Source organism: Akebia trifoliata, chromosome 16, assembly GCF_017979445.1.
Source record: "Akebia trifoliata isolate Shusen 1 chromosome 16, ASM1797944v1, whole genome shotgun sequence".
In the NCBI taxonomy this organism is placed as follows: domain Eukaryota; kingdom Viridiplantae; phylum Streptophyta; class Magnoliopsida; order Ranunculales; family Lardizabalaceae; genus Akebia; species Akebia trifoliata.
In genome coordinates, this window is record NC_141390.1 from 1613952 (window position 1) to 1632279 (window position 18328).

At 34.4% G+C, this 18328-nt stretch overlaps 1 protein-coding gene across 1 annotated transcript; it reads left to right on the top strand.

Annotated features, from left to right (window-relative positions):
• Positions 1-13047: 13047 nt before the first annotated feature.
• LOC147382184 (salutaridine reductase-like) lies at positions 13048-17535 on the top strand. Its single transcript, XM_086428642.1, has 3 exons — positions 13048-13388; positions 16281-16463; positions 16567-17535. The coding sequence occupies exons 1-3, from the start codon at positions 13104-13106 to the stop codon at positions 16960-16962; spliced, it is 864 nt and encodes a 287-aa protein (XP_086284768.1). The 5' UTR covers positions 13048-13103; the 3' UTR covers positions 16963-17535.
• Positions 17536-18328: the final 793 nt, after the last annotated feature.

Here is an 18328-nt window from a genome sequence, read left to right on the forward strand (position 1 = left end):
TATTGTTTGGTCTTTTGAGACCGTATTTGTAACTGCATTACCTTTTTACTTGACTAAGTGGGCAGCATATGTGATGTGAGGCACTAAAAAATGCTTTATTAAACGAAAAATTGGTGAGACCACAGATTTAGTGAGTGAACAACTATATTTGCATGAGACAACATTGATTAGGTGGATACAGAAGAAAAGTGAAGAAGATATGAAGAGGTTGATGGAGAAATATAAAGTCGATTTTCCAACTCATATGTTTCAACTCTTTTGCAAAACAAGTACATCTCAAGAGTCACTTTCTAACAAGCTTCGAGTTTCATCAGAGAATCGAATATCTTGTCTTTCAGTTGTGCTCCTTGTAAGACTGGCCATTGTTTCACTTCCGGATTCCCTCAGTTCTTCTCTAGTTCACACTTTAGATGAAGCCTTTGAAATCATTTATTTCATTGACAAGAAAATGAATGCCGCAAATCTCCGTAACAAAGTTAAATGGATGATGGCAAAAATTTTGTTCAAGTATAATAAATGCATTAAATCGTCGGTAAAGAATCATTGTTCTGAAGTTGTTATGAGATCTATGGGTGGAGGGTTTCAATCTCAATCTCAATTGAAAGTATTAGATGATACACTTGGGACTATTGAAGGAATATCAGTATTGGAACCGGAAACGATAAATTTTGTTGTACGTGATGATGTACATGCCATCAATGAATTTATCATCAAGTGCCGACCGTGCGCATCAATAAATGAGTTATACGGTCACATCGAACAACTATTTGTGGATATGTTACAGTTTTTCTTCTCTCAACTCTCACATGCTATACTGAAGCATATTGTTGAGAGCCCCAATGAACAAAGCAAAGAAAGAGCAAGTTTTGCCTTGAAATTACTAAGCAAGGTTGCACCATTTGAGGAAAAAGTTCATTGGTCATTTCCTATTGGAACTGGCATCACTAGCTTAATAACCCCTCATGGTCATTCCAGAGATGCTCACCGTATTGAACAATTGGAAAGCAATGCAGCCACACATATTGCTCTTCAGGTAGCGGAAGATTGTGAAATTCAAGAGCATGCTTGAACTTCATGGGATTCTAAAGACAATAAAGGTATATCTTTTTTTCCTTTTATTTATTAAAGTAAAAAAAAAAAATAGATTTTCCTCATTGTTTTATTATGTAAATATAGTTTTAGTCATGTTTCAAAATATTGTATCGCATTAGAATGTATGGGCCAATACATATTGATTTTTCAACATTTTGATACATTAATTTTAGCTTTAGCCATAGTTAAGAATCGAGATCACTTTAGCTTTCGTCTGTATCTACTCTTCCTCATCTGTTTTTTTTTTTTTTTTCAGAATAGAAATACCCCTAGAACATCATATTTAAGCAGAGTGGGGAGTGGGTCCTCTGTAGCTCTTGTTCTACAGCCCATGGACCATCGTATTTAAAACAAAAATAAATAAATAAAACTTTTTTCACTCTCTAATCAAGTATTTAAAAATTGACGGTCAATAAACTTCTAAATTTAAACGGCTAGACGTAACCAACTTGATAATGTTGCGCACCCCTCAATGGTTTAAAAAAGCTATAGAAGATCTTCTCCATTTGACATGCCCTTGAGCTCGGTCTCTTCTTGAAGGCAACCTATTTAGACAACCCCATTCATGTTTTGTTAAATATTGGAAAAGGCCCCTAAGTTTCAAATTGATGATATGTCTCTTGACCTCTGTCTCCTTCTGTAAGATTTTTTTTTTTTTAAACATATCATATGTACTGGAATGTATAGGTAATATAACGAAATCGTTCTATTATAACTTGTAATTTGGAATTGTGGATTATCTCTTGTTAAGGGTTCACTACTTACTGACATTTTACATCAACAGATGAGGAAGAGGTAGAATTCATGGATTTGGAGTAGAAGATGCAATGATGTGACAAAGACCCTAGTTATATTTCAATATTTTGTGTTTGTAATAGAGGATCTGTTGTTGTTTAAAGATCTTGTAATTCTCTATTGTAATGAATGTAAGGCTTGGTATTTAATTCTCAAGAATTGTGAATCACTACTAAACGATATATCTAGAATCATTCAAATAAGGAGTCAAGGTACAAAAATTTGGGGTTGTGACACGGAACTTCTTTGATTGTCTATATTTCTAGTTTTCTCTGTTATATGTATTTACTGACGTTTAAATTTGGTAAACGTGATTCCATCCCCTCAAAAAATTGAGAATGAGATATTGATTATGTATAGCAAGATATAAGTAGTTATTATTTCAATTCAAAACCATGAGTGCTAATTTTGTAACTCAACCTGAGAGAATAACTCAAATACTCACCGAAGTAGTATGTGCAAACAACCGTAACTCCTACAGTTAATAAGGAAATCAAAAAGTTGCTTAGAATCAGATTCATTCGGGAAGGTATCCCCCAGTGGATAGTAAACATTATTGTGGTACCAAAGAAGGATGGGAAAGTAAGGGGTTTGCATTGACTATACCATCACAAATAAAGTATATCTGAAAGACAATTTTCCCCTATCAAGATTCGATCGACAAGTAAAGGTTGTTGTTAATGAATAAGCATTTGATAGATAACTAGATCTCGTTGGCATTATAAAATCAAGAGAAGTCGGCATTTACCAAAGAGAAAGGAATGTTCTACTTTAAGTAATGTCGTTCAAATTGAAGAATGCATTATTAACCACTTAACATAGGATGATGACCAAAAAAATTTAAGATGTGCTTGGGACACCAGGGAGGTCTATGTCGACGATATGTTAGTCAAGAGCAAGAAGTTGGTGGGTAGGTTGTAAATTGAATACTTAATAGGGGTATCGATCTAATTTGGGATCAAATTGTCCAAGGTCAAGGATTTTTTGAAAAGATAGATTGCTTTGGTGAGGGGAGAATGTCCACGGGATGGAATTTTTTTTAATCTGAGAAAATTTCTTAAGGTTTCTGACTTTCTAAAATTATTTTTTGGGAAATTTAACCTTACCCCCTTATAAAATTGGCAAAATTAGAGATACCCCCTCCCATGCAAAATGAAAGATGACATCTGCCTCCCTTGACTTTCATTGACTTAGTCAAATTATTAAATAAAACAGTGTTCTATTTAAAACGAACATGAAATTACAATAATACTCTCATTTAATTAGTACAACCTCATAGAAATATGTAATCTCAACTTGACTTATTTCCCAAGAGTCCAGTTCCAACATAGTGTCTACGTGGCAAAATTTGTTAGTTTTTAAAATACATTGGGATCTTGAACTAGTCTTGCACACAGCCCTATGTGCTTTAAATCAAAACAAAATGTGCCACGTTTGTTGCGATAGTAAAGGAACATTGTACTACATCACATCTCTTTCTCTTATTGAAGTTTCAAATCTAAGGGTTTTCTCCTCCCAACCTTGAAGTCTGAGTTAATGGCGGTATCACCTCGAACTGAAAATCGAAACCTTGTTACGAAGAAATGAAACAGGTCAATCTCCAATTAAAGTTTCAGATCTAAGAATTTTCTCCTCCCAACCTTGAAGTCATTCTTAATGACATTATCACCTCCAACCAAAAAAAATAAAAAATAAAAATCTTATTACGAAAAAATCAAATAGGTCAATCTTAAATTAATAAACTGTAGAGATTCCATATAATATCCACAACAAACCCACTCGAATGAAGCAATAAAAAGAAAGAAGAACAAGAAAAAGAAAAAGAAGAAGAGAGAGAGAGAGAGAGAGAGAGAGACTTTCATTGATCTCTACAAAGGGATAGCCAATATACTTCAAAAATACACACCTGGCTTCAAAATGGTTTGAGGAATCCTCTTTTCATCTGATATGCAAATATTTTTGAGCATAATGGCAGACAAGTCTTGTCAACCCCATAAACAAACCATCTCTCACCAATCAAATCAAATCAAAGTAATCACCACCGTCAAATTCTCCTCCAAAGACAAAGCAAGAAACACGGGAATGTCGAGTCTGTCCCCACCCCCCCCACCCCCCACGTAGATCCTTTCCCCTTAGGGAAACCTTCTACCTTAAAAACCCTTCCCAACCTCATTTTCCTATTATGGAAACCTCAACAAACCCAAACGATTACGACTAATCTAACTGGTTATAGCCGGTTGTACCAGTTACCCTCCAATAATACATCTATCCAATCCTGACCTGCCACGTTCACCAAAAATATCATTTAATATTTTATCTATATTTCTTTATCTTTTTCTCCTAAAGTTGTGGATGACTCTCAATCAAATATAAAATATTATTTTTATTTTTATTAATTAAATTAAAAGGCTTTTTTTTTTTTTTTGAGGTCCACAGTGGAGTACAGAGAGAATACGTGCGTTGAAGGTAAGCGACACTAGCTCCCACATATACAAGATGAAAGCCATAAAAGAACAAAATTGAATAAAATATAATTTAAATAAATTGGTAGATTTGGTAATTTAAAAAGAAGAAAGGGCTATTTGATAAATCTTAATCGTAAAAAAATACCTTCCCGGGAAATCCGCTGCAAAAAACAGCGGTTTTCGCTTTACATCATCTCTTCTTCGTGTAATCTTTTCACTTACTTATTGATTTCGTCTTTTGTGTTTTTGTCCCTCATGAACTCATGGTGGACTGTATGACGGTGGACACTTCACTGACGTGGCAGTGTACAGATAATCATAGATTTTTCTCGAGATACAATTTAAAAAATCAACGGTTCTCTATACATCGTAATGTAGGCCCGTCGTTCAAGCTAGTGTCCAACAAAGTCAGTCCAGCTGCATGGTTTCAAAAGCTGGGTTTCCCGTCTCGTCTCTTCCATGCTAGATACCGAGTAGTCTCGAACGAGTTTTTCGATACGTTTGAGACTTCTCATCCAAAATTTTGAAAAATGTACATGGGGTATTAAATCTCACTAGAAAAATTAAGGATGAGTGCCAAATTTGAGCATAAAGGAAACCTTAGTTTCATCTCTAAAGAAGATAAAGTCCAAATTGATGGATTAAATTCATTGATCTAACGGTTGTAAATGCTTTAAAATTTTAATTATTTCACTTAAAACACATGTGAATCGATAGTAGTTTGGTAATTGCACATACGTAAGGGTATTGGAGACATTTGTCGGTCTTAGTTAACGTAAAACTATTTTTGTTAATAGTTTGACCAAGTCAACAAAAGTCAAGGGGGCATACCTCATCTTGCATTTCACGGGAGGTATCCCTAATTTCACCAATTTTACAGAGGTTAAGACTAACTTTCCATTATTTTTCACAATATTTTTTTAAAACGATTATTTCATGTGTTTCGAAAGATTTTGTTTAGGACATAAGTGCCTGGTACTACAGGGGAATTTTGGTTATATTCGAAAAAAAAAAATGTGAGATTTGTAAACAACTGCCTAATTTGACACTAAATTGATGATTTATATATCATTCTTCGAACTTTTGCATCCGTAATTACATAACTCTTACCAGGTACACTATCATTTGATACATTCTTCTCGAAATCCAAGAGTTTTCGCTATTTTTTTCACTCACTTTTTCTTAATGACAATTATCGATTTTCCAACAATTTCTCACCATTGAATTTTTTCATCCTTAAGTCTAAGCATCGTAAGGCAAGTTAGAAGGAAAGATGGTGAGACATTCTATTTGAAACATATCTTTAACTTAGAAATGACTCTTGAGATCACATTATATGCATCTCTAAGATCATCCAACAAGAAATTTAGTCCCAAAGAAAAAGCAGAAAGAAGTAAAGCAACCAACTTTTTTTAAAGAGAAGTGCAAGTATCATTCCTTTACCACAATTTGTTGCCATCATTCCCAAGTCTTGATAGTTAATGTTGCTCGTACCAATTACCAATCAATGGTGTAGATCAAAGGACCTTGAGTATGGATAATGGTTAAGAATTTGCTTGGATTTAATCAAATTTGACGGACCTTAGTGTCAAATTTACCTCTTTTTTCACATAGTGACCATTTTTCCCCCTACTTGTAATGTGTCATCAGATGTTGAATTCAAAGATGAATTGTTCACCGTTTGCCTTTCTTTGGGTCTGATAACAAGCAATGCCTTCTTACCATTCACTTTAGATCTCAAAAAGTTAAAAAAAACGCACGTCTTAACAGGACAACAAACCTTGCTTACCATTTTATGATGGATGCTTTGGATTTATGAAAGAATTATATTTTGTTTTTGGTTTTAAAAAATGAGAGATATAGATAGGATGTGGATCTTAAGGAGTCTACATCCTTTTTTTGTTGAATCATATTTGGCCAAAACTCCTAATTACTTTTCATGGTTGGTAAAGCGGATCAAATTCTCAAAAATTTGTGCATTTCAGAAGGTCCCCAATCATTAAAAAAAAAAGCTCATAAAGGAGGATTGACTGGACATTTTGACAGGGATAATTTGAGAAAACTTGTATTGGTCTCGAATGGAGCGAGATATAGCATGGCATGTGAAACATTATTGTAGACACCTCATTTTTTGCCTTGATCAAGCCCGAGAGATCAAAGAAACATATGGAGAAAGGCTTCGGCCAAAAGGGAAAACAAACAAGACTCAAGAGCCCACCACTAAAGATCAAGGCCTATGGGCCTAGTCAGGAAGCTCAATTCCGACTCTGAAGCTCAAACCCACTCTTAAGCTCAATCCAACCATAATTCTAATCCCAAACTCACTACTAAATCCAATCCTCAAGCCCTCATAAAATTTTCAATTAGGAATGTAAATATTTTCTCTTCTTATCCCATCTATTTCCCCTTTCTATTTATCCCCTCTTATCTAAAAGTCTATCTCTTTGTTAAAAAAAAAAATGTAATTTCAAAGAGAAGGGTCACCATCCCTTAACGAGGATATCCCAATGATCTACGCCGAAATCAATTTCCATCTTTCAATGGTACAAAAAATGTTGTTCTATCAGTTTTATGAAAATCCGCTGATCAAACCGCATGTTTTCGTGGACAAAAGGTTATTTTGGTCCATTTAAGTATTTATCACTGAAAATCGACAGTCCAACCGCCAATTTATTACTTTTTTGATAATTTCATAATAATTATTATTTTTTAAAATATTTTCCCAAGAATTAACACACATCTTGGGGTGGGGTTAGTAAAAGTTGGTGTGACAATAGAAGAGCTCTAAAAACAATAACATACGCATCATCTCATTTTTATATAAAAATTGCTTAACTTATATTTGGAAAAAAAAAAATAGAAAACGAGACACATACTACAAAATAAAGAAAAGTAAATATGTAAGATAGTCGAGACTGGTATTTCAAATCATTGAGATCAACGTTTTTATTGTCGAGGTCAATGCTTTAATCTTTAATCCTGATGATTACAATCGTTGATATCGACGATTCATGTTAATTACAATTGTAGAACGTACGTTCTATTTTTTTTGTTCAATTGTCAAGATCGATAATTACAATTGTAGCTGTCGATCTCAATAATATTTTAGTGTACTTAAGATAACGACTAAGTAGGGATTATTATTTCTCATTTCAAATAATTGTAGCATCTTAAATTCTTTCACTTAAAGCTGCAAGCTTGCTAGTTGGTTAAATTACGAGGAATTGGAATCCGCCGTTCACCTACTAATTACTAACCATTAATCAAAATAACACTGTTAAATCGCTTGTGATCTGATGCTTTAATTAACATGATGATTGTCATTTATAGTTATGAGGGTAGCAACGTGGAAGTTTCATATTTTATTCGGATTTTTCCACCTAATCCCGGCCCTACTCTCCTAACCCCAAAAAGCATATTGTTTATAAAAAAACAAGAAAATAAGAAGAAGTAAGAGCAATATGAATTAGTGTTAAAGTAGGGAGTTGGTTAGTTTATGTTAGAAGCCCTTTTTCGAACTTTTTAGGCATGCTTCTAGAGTTTAGAACTATTTAATCCAGTGAATGCTAAGCATGCTAGGATAAACACTAATTAATCCACTTAAATTAACTAAAAAGTTTTATAAAAGCAAAATTATGTTTTATTTAGTCTTCCCATTAAATAGTTTATAGGTATCATGACCGACCATGGTGAATAGATTTTACCCCATAAAGACAATAAAATAAATATTATACTTTGCTTTGTTCCTTTATATCAATAAGACTTTGATGGATCAATGGAACTTATCAACAAGATGGAATTTTCTGGTGATTGATCTTCAAATTAACTTGAAAAAAACAAGGATTTAACATATTAACTTAGAAACTAACATTTGCCAATTCATATTTGAAAATTCAAAGGAGTTATTCATGGGAAGTGGATCCTATGTAATGCTAGATTCATGTAGCACCTTGAATACCACGTCAGCACTAGAGTAAAATCCCACCCTTAAAAAATTGAGAGTTCAGTAATCGTTCATTTTTAAAGACGTGGATCTGGCCAAAAAAATCTTTAAAAAAATTTAAATCTAAACCATTAACATGAGAGTGCTGCGATGTTATTTTTTCAAATTATGTCTCTCTCTCATCCTTGGAGAGAATGATACAAGATACTACGTGAAACATGTGCTACAAAGGTACAGCTTCCTTATACCTAATACTTGATAGCCTTTAATAAAATTAAATCATGCTAGCTGGATTCTCATTTCGAGACTAGAAAGAATATCAAAGGGGAGGGAAATTGTCAAGATGGATAGAGATCAACTATTCGTTGTGATTTGCAAAAAAAAAAGCAGCAATGAAGTCGATCAATGTTTTATTCTAGTTTTTTCTACTTAATCCCCTATGTCTTAACCCTAACAAACATGCACATAAACAAAACAAGAGAAGATAAAAGACGCAACAAGAACTATCTGAAAACAAAATTGATGAAGGTAAAGTAATTGAGTTAGTCTAAGGTAGAAGCCCTTTTCCACCTTTTGGGGCATGCCTTGGGAATTATTTAGTCATGTGGATGCCAAGCATGCAAGCATAAACATAAATAATTAATTCACTTAATTAATTTTTTTTAAAAAAAGAAAAAAAATGCGTTGTTTAGTGTGTTCCCATAAGAATTATATATGTATATATCAATTTAATATTTTTCTGGACAGTTTTACCCCTGCGCCAATATAATATGGTTATATACACCCTTTTTCACATTTTAAAAATTTTAAAAAGTATTTTAAGAACAACCACCACCAAAGCCTCAAAGGATGAAAATTGGATATACCGTCTTGTGTTTTCATACTGGTGACATACCCCCATTGAGTTCAGTTTTCATAAGTGAATAACATAAAATAGCCAAAAAGGCCCTCTTTTTCATCCTTGTGACAAAATTGATTTGTTTTTCCAAAATCATTATCATCAATCTCTAAGATAAATGTCAACTTATGATCCTCTTCAAGCTTGTTTTTAATCCATCATCTTCAACCTCTTGGTAAAAACTCTTGATTTTTCTTCCTAAAAATTTATTATCTTCAACTTTCCCCAAAATCATATCTTGTTCTAGTGGTTTGAACTTCGAAAGTTGAAGACCATAGAATCTTTAGGTCGAAAAGTGGAAAACAAATTACCTTAGTGTAGAAGCCCATACGCCTAACTCATCCTCACAAAAACGTTTGTAAGATGAGGATTGACCCAGGTTAATATAAAGCCCACGGTCATGATACCTAGGCGATGTGGGACTATTGCCCACACTCCCCCTCATGTGTAACGTATCTCTTACATGTAAATGGTTACCCACTCTAATACCATGTAGAAGCCCATCGACCTAAGTCATTCTCACAAAATCAACTTGTAAGGTGAGGATTGCCCTAGGTTAATATATAGCACACGATCATGATACTCAAGCAATGTGAGACTATCTCTCACACTTAAGAAGTTTCAAACTATTATTTATTTATTTATTGAAAAAATCAATGTCTTTGGCAAAGGTAGAAGGTAGGAGCATTTTAATCATTTTATGTTAGTATTTTCTAGAAGACAACTTCAAAGGGTGTGTTCTCAATGTGAAAAAGACCCATACTCATTGTCCCCTCATTTCTTAAATGAGTCAGTGATTTTCTAATACCCCCTCTAACACGTTCTCTGACGTGACAAGTGCTAGAACCATATATTTTTTCCTCAGAATACACAATTGTTCATTCCCATAAATATGTGTCGTTGTCTATCTTGAGAAAAAAAAAACTATGATTCTAGCACATGCCACGTCAGGGAGAGTATGTCTAAGGGGGGGTGTCAAAAGATCATTATTTTTCTCAAATACACCCCAATCGATAACAGGTTGCAGAGAAAAAATGAACTCACTCGACAACTTGGGTTCAATAAGAAACAAATAAAAGGATTCATTAGGTATTTTTTAATTGGGATGCGTTTTAAGAACATGTGGGGGCCAATCAGTACAAGTCTTTGAAAAATACGGGTATCCCTAAGTTTCACCAAAATCAGGAGGGGTGCTTCAAAATTTCCTAATTAAGTCTTGTGGTTATAGCTTTTATAAAGTAATAATTTCTTTTGGTGGTTATATATTATAATAGGATGATGTGTGGTCATTATATTTTAAGTTACGGCTATATTCATATTATAAAGGTGAGGTAATCTGACAGCCCTACATTCTTGACTTGGTTTAATAGACTCATAACTCACCAAGTTAACTCACCTGATGGATATCCGACTCTAGTTTTAAAACTTTGGTGGGCACCATTAGTACACAATTATAACCAATATTTTAAAATTTCATAACCTGTAAGCAACATGGCTATTCCCAAAACTCTGTTAGAAAATATTGTTATCAACTTTGACTTTTGACCTCATTTAGATAGTATATTTGAACAATGATTCAGGTTGCCCATACCATTTTAATAATTTCTTAAATAAATGTACCTTTCTCTTGATTCTTACCCTTCATGTACGGCCATCTAATCCAAAGTTAGGATCGCATTCATTTGATTGGGCTGATCTGGGATCAATATGATAAGGATTAGATTGTACACAAGAATTGGATTGAACCTTGGATGGAGAAGTTTTTATTTTATTTTGTCGGATCTCAATATTAGGATCCAAACTAATTGGATAGTATTCGGGTCAGGTTTAGATCAATCAAATCGATTTGATTATTACTTAAATAATATATTTAAACTAAATACATAATATAATTTATATAATTTCTCTTTCTTTCTTCCTAACGAGAAGACGTTGGAGGGTTTTGTTCTTGAATCGAATTTGAATCAAGGGATTTGAGGACGTGGATTGGTCAAGTGACTTGTAATAAGCAATCAATAAAAGGACTTGATCATGGGAGGTGTCATGGATATCTGAAAGTCTGGATTGAGGTGCAAACAATGAGAGTGGATGAGCTATGCTGGTGAGATTAAAGCCTAGCATAGGTCTCCTATTCCTAGGTTATTGGAAAAAGTGAATTAAGAGTTATCCATAGACTAGGGTTTGTCCCAGAAGATCAAAATGAAAAAGGTAGAGTTTATCTATAACATATCCTACCATGAGTCTCACGTTCATATTTCAAGTGTGAAAAGAGTCGAGTGAAGCCCAAATATGGTGAAGGCATCTGCATTAGGAAGGTTCTAGACCTGTAGGCCCAAATAGTAGGGACGATGCAACTGGCCTCTTAAAGCACCATATCTCACCTAAATCCTCGGGTGCATACAATACCCCACAAGCCACATAAACCAAATAAGCAATGAAAAAACCCTATGGGTGGCCAACAAGGGGGTTTGTACTCAAGACCTCTCCTTTGTTGGAGGGATAATTTTTTACATTTTATTGAACAGAGACTCTATCAGATCGGTACATGATTGATCCAAAACTAATCCAAAAGATCACTGGATTGTATCCTCGTTGAAATCTGATTCATTGATCTAAATCCAAATTTATTAGATCAAGATGGATCAAATTTAGTATTTGCTCCGACCCATATATTGACAAACCTCGATGGGTTGACTCTAAAACAGGACCCCACATTACATCCTGCTTGTTCTTAATATATCTTTAGTCTTGCAAAAAAAAATTATATTTTTTAATGATAACTTAAATGGGCCTATGCATTATTGTATACAATAATACACTGTGATTCTCCATGCTCAAGTTTTATATGAGAATGGATCTATACAATAATACAATGTGATTCCCGCATTATTTAGTCGTTTTTAACAGTTTGTGACGTAGTGCTATAGCTATTAAATTAAGGTGGTCACTGGTCTTAAAACCACATGGCCTAAGTTTATATGTTTAATGAGGAAACCTTCTACCTTCTCATGTATTTTAATGAGAATTGAACTTCACCCTCACCTCTAAACATGTTTGAGTCGACTCAACGTCATGGAATTTTGAGGTGGCTCAGTAGCAACTCAAAAAGGATCCATTCACCCAATCAAGTTGGAAACTCAGTGAGTTCATGAATTGGTAATTCAACAATTGTATCATAGACTCCGTCCAGCTAAGTGTAGTACGCTTGCTGTTTTGTTTTCTTGAATCGGTCCCCAAACCCCAACAGCTCTGTCATCCGACATGTATGGGAAAGTGACGAACGTTTCTTCTATTGAACCATGTTTGTATGTTGGAGAAATTGGATTAGCGAACGAGGGTGACAAAATATGGCCCAGCTAGTTACAATGTCAATTGACACATTTTGATCCATCAATAATTGATCCACCAATCAAAGGCAACAAATAGATATGATTCTATATTTTAAAAATTAAAATTTAATTTAATTTATATTTACTAGCTCACATGAATTTCGTCCCAAGATGATCAACATTACTCAAATGAGTCCATCACACCATTGCTAACCACATGAAAAGTTGATGGGAATCAAATGTCATTATCAAAACAGTAAATTTAAATTCAGGAGTTATATAAGCTTTTTCCATACATATTGAGTCGACTCAAGAGTCATCGAGTTGACTCAAAAGACATCAATTAACTCATAAAGTCAGTTTTTTCTTTTTTGTTTTTGTTAAGTAGTTTTAAAACGTTGAAAGCTACCACAACACTTGGCTTGGTGTTTTCAAAACTTGTATATAAATGGGATCTGTTTCTCAGCTTCTCTCACCAACTTGTTTAGCATTTCTTCAATGGGTTCAAAGGAACTTGACGTTTCTTCCTCCTCAACCAGGTGAAGTGCCATCTCTCTCTCTCTCTCTCTCTCTCTTCTAACATGATGGGTGGGGTGGTGTTGGGTCGATGGTGGTCAAAGGAGACAGTTGTAGTGGTTACTGGAGGAAACAAAGGGATTGGGTTTGCTTTGGTTAAGAGGTTGGCAGAGCTAGGGTTGACCGTCATCCTTACTTGTAGAGATGTGTCGAGGGGCCACAACGCTGTTGACTCACTCAGATCTCGAGGTCTCCACGTGGAATTTTTTCGTCTTGATCTGATGGACTCATCTTCTATCCATGCCTTTGTTTCGGGGTTCCGCGAAGCATATGGAGCGTTGGACGTTCTCGTAAGGATTTTGACCCCATGTGACTCATTAACTCGTTCTGCACAGTAAATTACCCCCTCTCCAAATTGACGATACCCTTTTTACCCCTTCATATAAAGTCCACGTCCTTTTTTATTTTTTTTTATGACCTCTAAGTGAAATTTGAAATTTTTCTTTTTAATTTATACACACTCTTCCTTGAATTATTAATCAAAATTTGAATAGAATTAAAATTTTCACCCTTGTATGTTTGATTGCATGGAAAATCAAAATTCATGGATTTCAAAATCCATAAAAAAATGGAAATGATGAAAAAGTTAAATCCATTGTTTAATGCTTCTTTAGAAGAAATAAGAGAGAAAAAAAGAAGAAGATGAGGATGTGGCGGTGGTGGTGGCGACATCGACAGAGGTAAGTGAAGAAGAAGAGGGGAGGATGCGGTTGTAGTGGCAAAGGTAAGGAAAAAAGAGAGAGAGAGAGAGAAGGTAACAGACAATAGTGACGACGATGGTGACAACAATAATAGCGATGGTGGTGACAACAATGACGGTGGTGATAGTGACGACGACAACGGTAAGGTTGAGTGTGATGGTAGAGAGAAAGAAGATATTTTGGAGATTGAATATGGGCTGAAAATGGAAATCCATGTTTTGGTAAATTTTTTTATTGGGGTGGAAAATGAATTTTCATGGACATGAGTAATCAAACACATGAAAAATATCATTTTGCATGGAAATTGATTTTTCACCTTATTTTCCATGTACAATCAAACATAAAAAGGGACCTAGATTTTGGGTCAAGGTGGTAAACCTAAACTTGCATTTTGGTGGGGGTAAACCTTATAACACAATTTCTCAAGGGATTTACTAATGGGTCAGGATTTGATGATTCGACGAAAAAACAAATAATCCTAACCGTTCCATCAGTTAAGATTTTTCCTCAAGACATGTATCTCTGAGATGTACATTTTGGAGATAAGTATAAATCTTGGTCATTGAATTTTTTTATTGAGAGATTTACCCGAGAGACTTAATTGTTGCATTTTTATTATAAAGCATAAAATTCTAAGAACTTTGAATAAAAAATTGAAAAGAAAGCTTTCACATTTAAATTTTAGACTTAAATTTGAGCATTTGGTAGTCATTCATTTTCAACACCTTAGATCATGTTTTAAAAATGATTTTTCTTTGAATTTTTTTCTTTTTAATATGATTTTTTCCATGAAATGTAGAAGTACACTTGTTAGATTGCCAATTTGATAATCCATGTTGGCCCAACAATACTTAATAAGATTTAAAATCTTATCAAGCTAGCATGACTCTTAAAGTAAAGGTTTGGTGAGTAACGAACTTGATAAAGTAAGGGAGGTTCTTTTTTTCACATATATACGGTAGGGATCATGTGATTTCTCATGAGCCATTCTTGTGGAGTCAACGGATCTCTACTTTATTCTATCCTAAAATAAAGGCCACGTTTTGATGAATATTTCAGATTCTCCCTTGGGGTTTTAAAATGATGACATACCACCCTTGACTGGGGTATTCTACAAAATACTCATGAAAAATGACCAAAATGGCGTCATCTCCAGCTCTAGTAAAAAACCTTAGTCTTCAACATTAAGATCCTTTCTCTCGTTCAACCTTCAAACCTCATGAACAAAATCTGATCTACTGTAGAGATCGAAGATGACAGCTTTTGAGAGAAAAATAAAGGATTTGCGGCAAGAGTGTTGAAGGCGAGGACATTTAAGTTATTTTTTATTTGTCATTGAAAGTAGACCTAGGTCAAGGGAGATATGACATGAGTTTGAAAACCCAATGGCATCTAAAAAGGAAAAATACTTTGCCAAAGTTTCCTGAGCACAAAACTTGAAGAACTTAGAAAAAATAAAAATAAAGGACGATTTTTCATTGTTGGATTCTAATTTTAAATTTAGGAGTTCTGAGGCCATCCATTTTCAAACCGTTGGATTGAATCCAAATAATTTTGTTCTTTTTTTTTTATTTATTTAAAAAATCTAATGCAGGCCATGAAATTTAGAAGACTGAGATGTTATTTTGCTAATGTGACAATCTATGTAAGAATCCAACATCCATTAGAAGGGTGGGAGTGCAGTTAAGTAAGTCACATTAGCCTAACTCTCTCAAATGTTCAAGAAAACGTAGAGGGACGTGGCTTTATCAGTAAAAAATATAGTTAGAGTGATTCTATTACCACACCAACTCTTGCTAATGACACCCCCAATTCATATGTAAATCACCAAAGTATATCTTGGGATGCCATTAATAAAAGTTGGTGTGGCAATAGAAGCTCTCTAGATTTATTATAGAATAATTTACCAAAACGGTAGAGTTTTCGAAATTAATTCTGAAAATGGTACACTGTAGCAATTAATTCCGAAAAAGGTAAATTTACTGTTTTCGGAATTAATATTTTTTACCAAAATGGTAACAACAGTAAAATATTTTTTTTATACCGAAAATACCCTTTTTTTGTTTTACATATATATTTACAATTTTAACCTTAAAAAAATAAAAATCCAACTAAAAAGATTCACTCTCTTTCGGTAATCCAACAATCATATGTATTTAATTTTTTTTTACCGAAATCAATTTTATTTTTGTAATTTCAGTCAAAAAATTAAAAAGGGCATTTTTGGTATTAAAAAATAAATTTTACTGTTTTTACCGTTTTGGTAAAAAAATTAATTCCGAAAATGGTAAATTTACCGTTTCGAAATTAATTGCTACAGTGTACCGTTTTGGTAAATAAACGAAAAGTTGTGCATGTTTTGGTAAATCTGCCTTGGTATTACTTTTGTAACTTCTAGGTGCATTTCGCATATCCAGTTGAGTTTTAAGATCAATGTCGAATCTAAACAATTTTTCCTTTTTAATTGAAAAATCTCCTTAGGTGAACAATGCTGCAGTCTCATTTAATGAGATAAACGAGAATTCGGTGGAGCACGCTGAAACCGTTGTCAAAACTAACTTCTATGGATCGAAGCTCCTAACACAATCCCTTCTACCGTTGTTTCGTCGATCCAACTCCATAAGTCGAATACTTAACATCAGCTCACGGTTGGGCTTATTAAATGTAAGTTTAACAACACTTTCTTCTATATATATATATATATATATGGGTGATTTTGATGATAAATTTTGGTTGACTTGTAGAAACCTTGGTTTCTTGAATGTAGAAGGTGAGCAACCCAATAGTAAAAGGGATATTGGAAGATGAAGAAAAGCTATCGGAGGAGCGTATTGAGTTTGTAGTGAGTCGGTTCCTTGAAGACGTGAAGATCGGTGTATGGAAAGAGGAAGGGTGGCCCATGGTCTGGACCGATTACTCAGTATCAAAACTTGCACTCAATGCGTATTCAAGACTTCTTGCAAAGCGTTACGAGGGAAATGGTTTAAGCGTGAATTGTTTTTGCCCTGGATTCACTCAAACCTCAATGACCCGTGGCAAAGGCAATCACACAGCCGATACTGCAGCTGATATCGGAGCCATGATAGTCCTGCTTCCACCTGATAAGCTCCCTACTGGAAGATTCTACATTGGCTCTAATCCTTACTTATATTCTAAATTGTAGATTTATAATCCTAAGATTGACAATTAATATAATATTAAGATTTGGCTTTCAACCAAATGGAACGGTGAAACACACACACGATCCATTTAAATCCCCCTTAGGAGCCACCCTCAGGGATTTATCCCTGAAATTAGCTGGTGCATGTGAGGGGAGGAGATTGTAAGCACCACGGGATTGGTTGGATGCTATTAGAGGCCTTGATACCCTTAAAATCCAAAAGTCTTGGTTTAATTATCTTAGGGATATGTGACATTCTTGAATGTGGGATCCCAACCCTTAATTCGGAATTCCTACTTAGTGAATTTGATCACCTATTTTATGCTCCAGTTGTCATCAAATATTGTCTTTGTTTAATAGTTTATGCCTCTAATTAGCTACACAACACAAAAAGAATTGGTCCAATTTTAAAATATAACCACCAACGATAAAGTTTTAGTTAAGAGTAATGTTAGTCAATAGTGTGCTATAAGGTTCCTTGTGTGGATCTCACCACTCACTCACTCTTCTTACAATTGCTACAGTACATCTCACCACTTCAATGCCTTGTGCCCAAGACCAATTGTCTAAACTTACAAACACTATCTTGATATGCCTATCTATGAGTTTTTTCTTTCCTTCACTTGGAGCTTAGGGTGAATCATAACGTGTCTCGAATACGATCTCTTTGAGTATATTCGTAGTAACTATCGTTGTCAATATTTGTATACAAATATCCACTGGTGTGATATTCTCTTTCGTTGTAAACACGTCATTGTCTTGTCCTACATGATGTTATTGCTCGGGGTGATGTGGTATGTAACAGGGAGTATTGAAGATTTGGAGACTCACCTTGATGAAATTTGAAATCGACTTAAAAATGGTGACCTACAAAATAAAAAGAGTGAGAGTATGATAGATCGATTGAAGTCATTTTATCGTATCTAGTTATAAGTACAACCCTCAAACGATACTCTTCGATACCACATATTGTGCCACTATGTGCATTCTTTCCACACTTTGCACAGTAATTCTATCACAAGTTGTTGGTTGTTTTGGACATCCATGTGGATCCAACCCATGATTGTCATGTGTTAGGACTCCACTTGGAGTCAAAGTCCTAATAAGATTGAGTTCATATTGTAATAAGAGACGGTAATCTTATTTCTTATATTTATCTCTATAAATAGTTAAGAAAAAGGGATGTGAAATACTAAAAGCACCCTCGATCAGCGGGGTGTGCGGATCCACTTTTGACTTTCGAGATTTGGGAGTTACCACCTAGTTATTATGATCTAGGAACCGAACATCGACTCTAAACAGATAAGAAAAATTAATCTACAAAAGAAACTAGGTCCGGGGATCATGTTACGAGGTTGGAAGGTGTTAG

Coding starts and splice junctions, on each gene's coding strand:
- LOC147382184 (XM_086428642.1), top strand. CDS start 13,104: ATGATGGGTGGGGTGGTGTTGGGTCGATGGTGGTCAAAGGAGACAGTT. Junction 13,389..16,280: donor ATGGAGCGTTGGACGTTCTC/GTAAGGATTTTG, acceptor AAATCTCCTTAG/GTGAACAATGCTGCAGTCTC. Junction 16,464..16,566: donor CACGGTTGGGCTTATTAAAT/GTAAGTTTAACA, acceptor TCTTGAATGTAG/AAGGTGAGCAACCCAATAGT.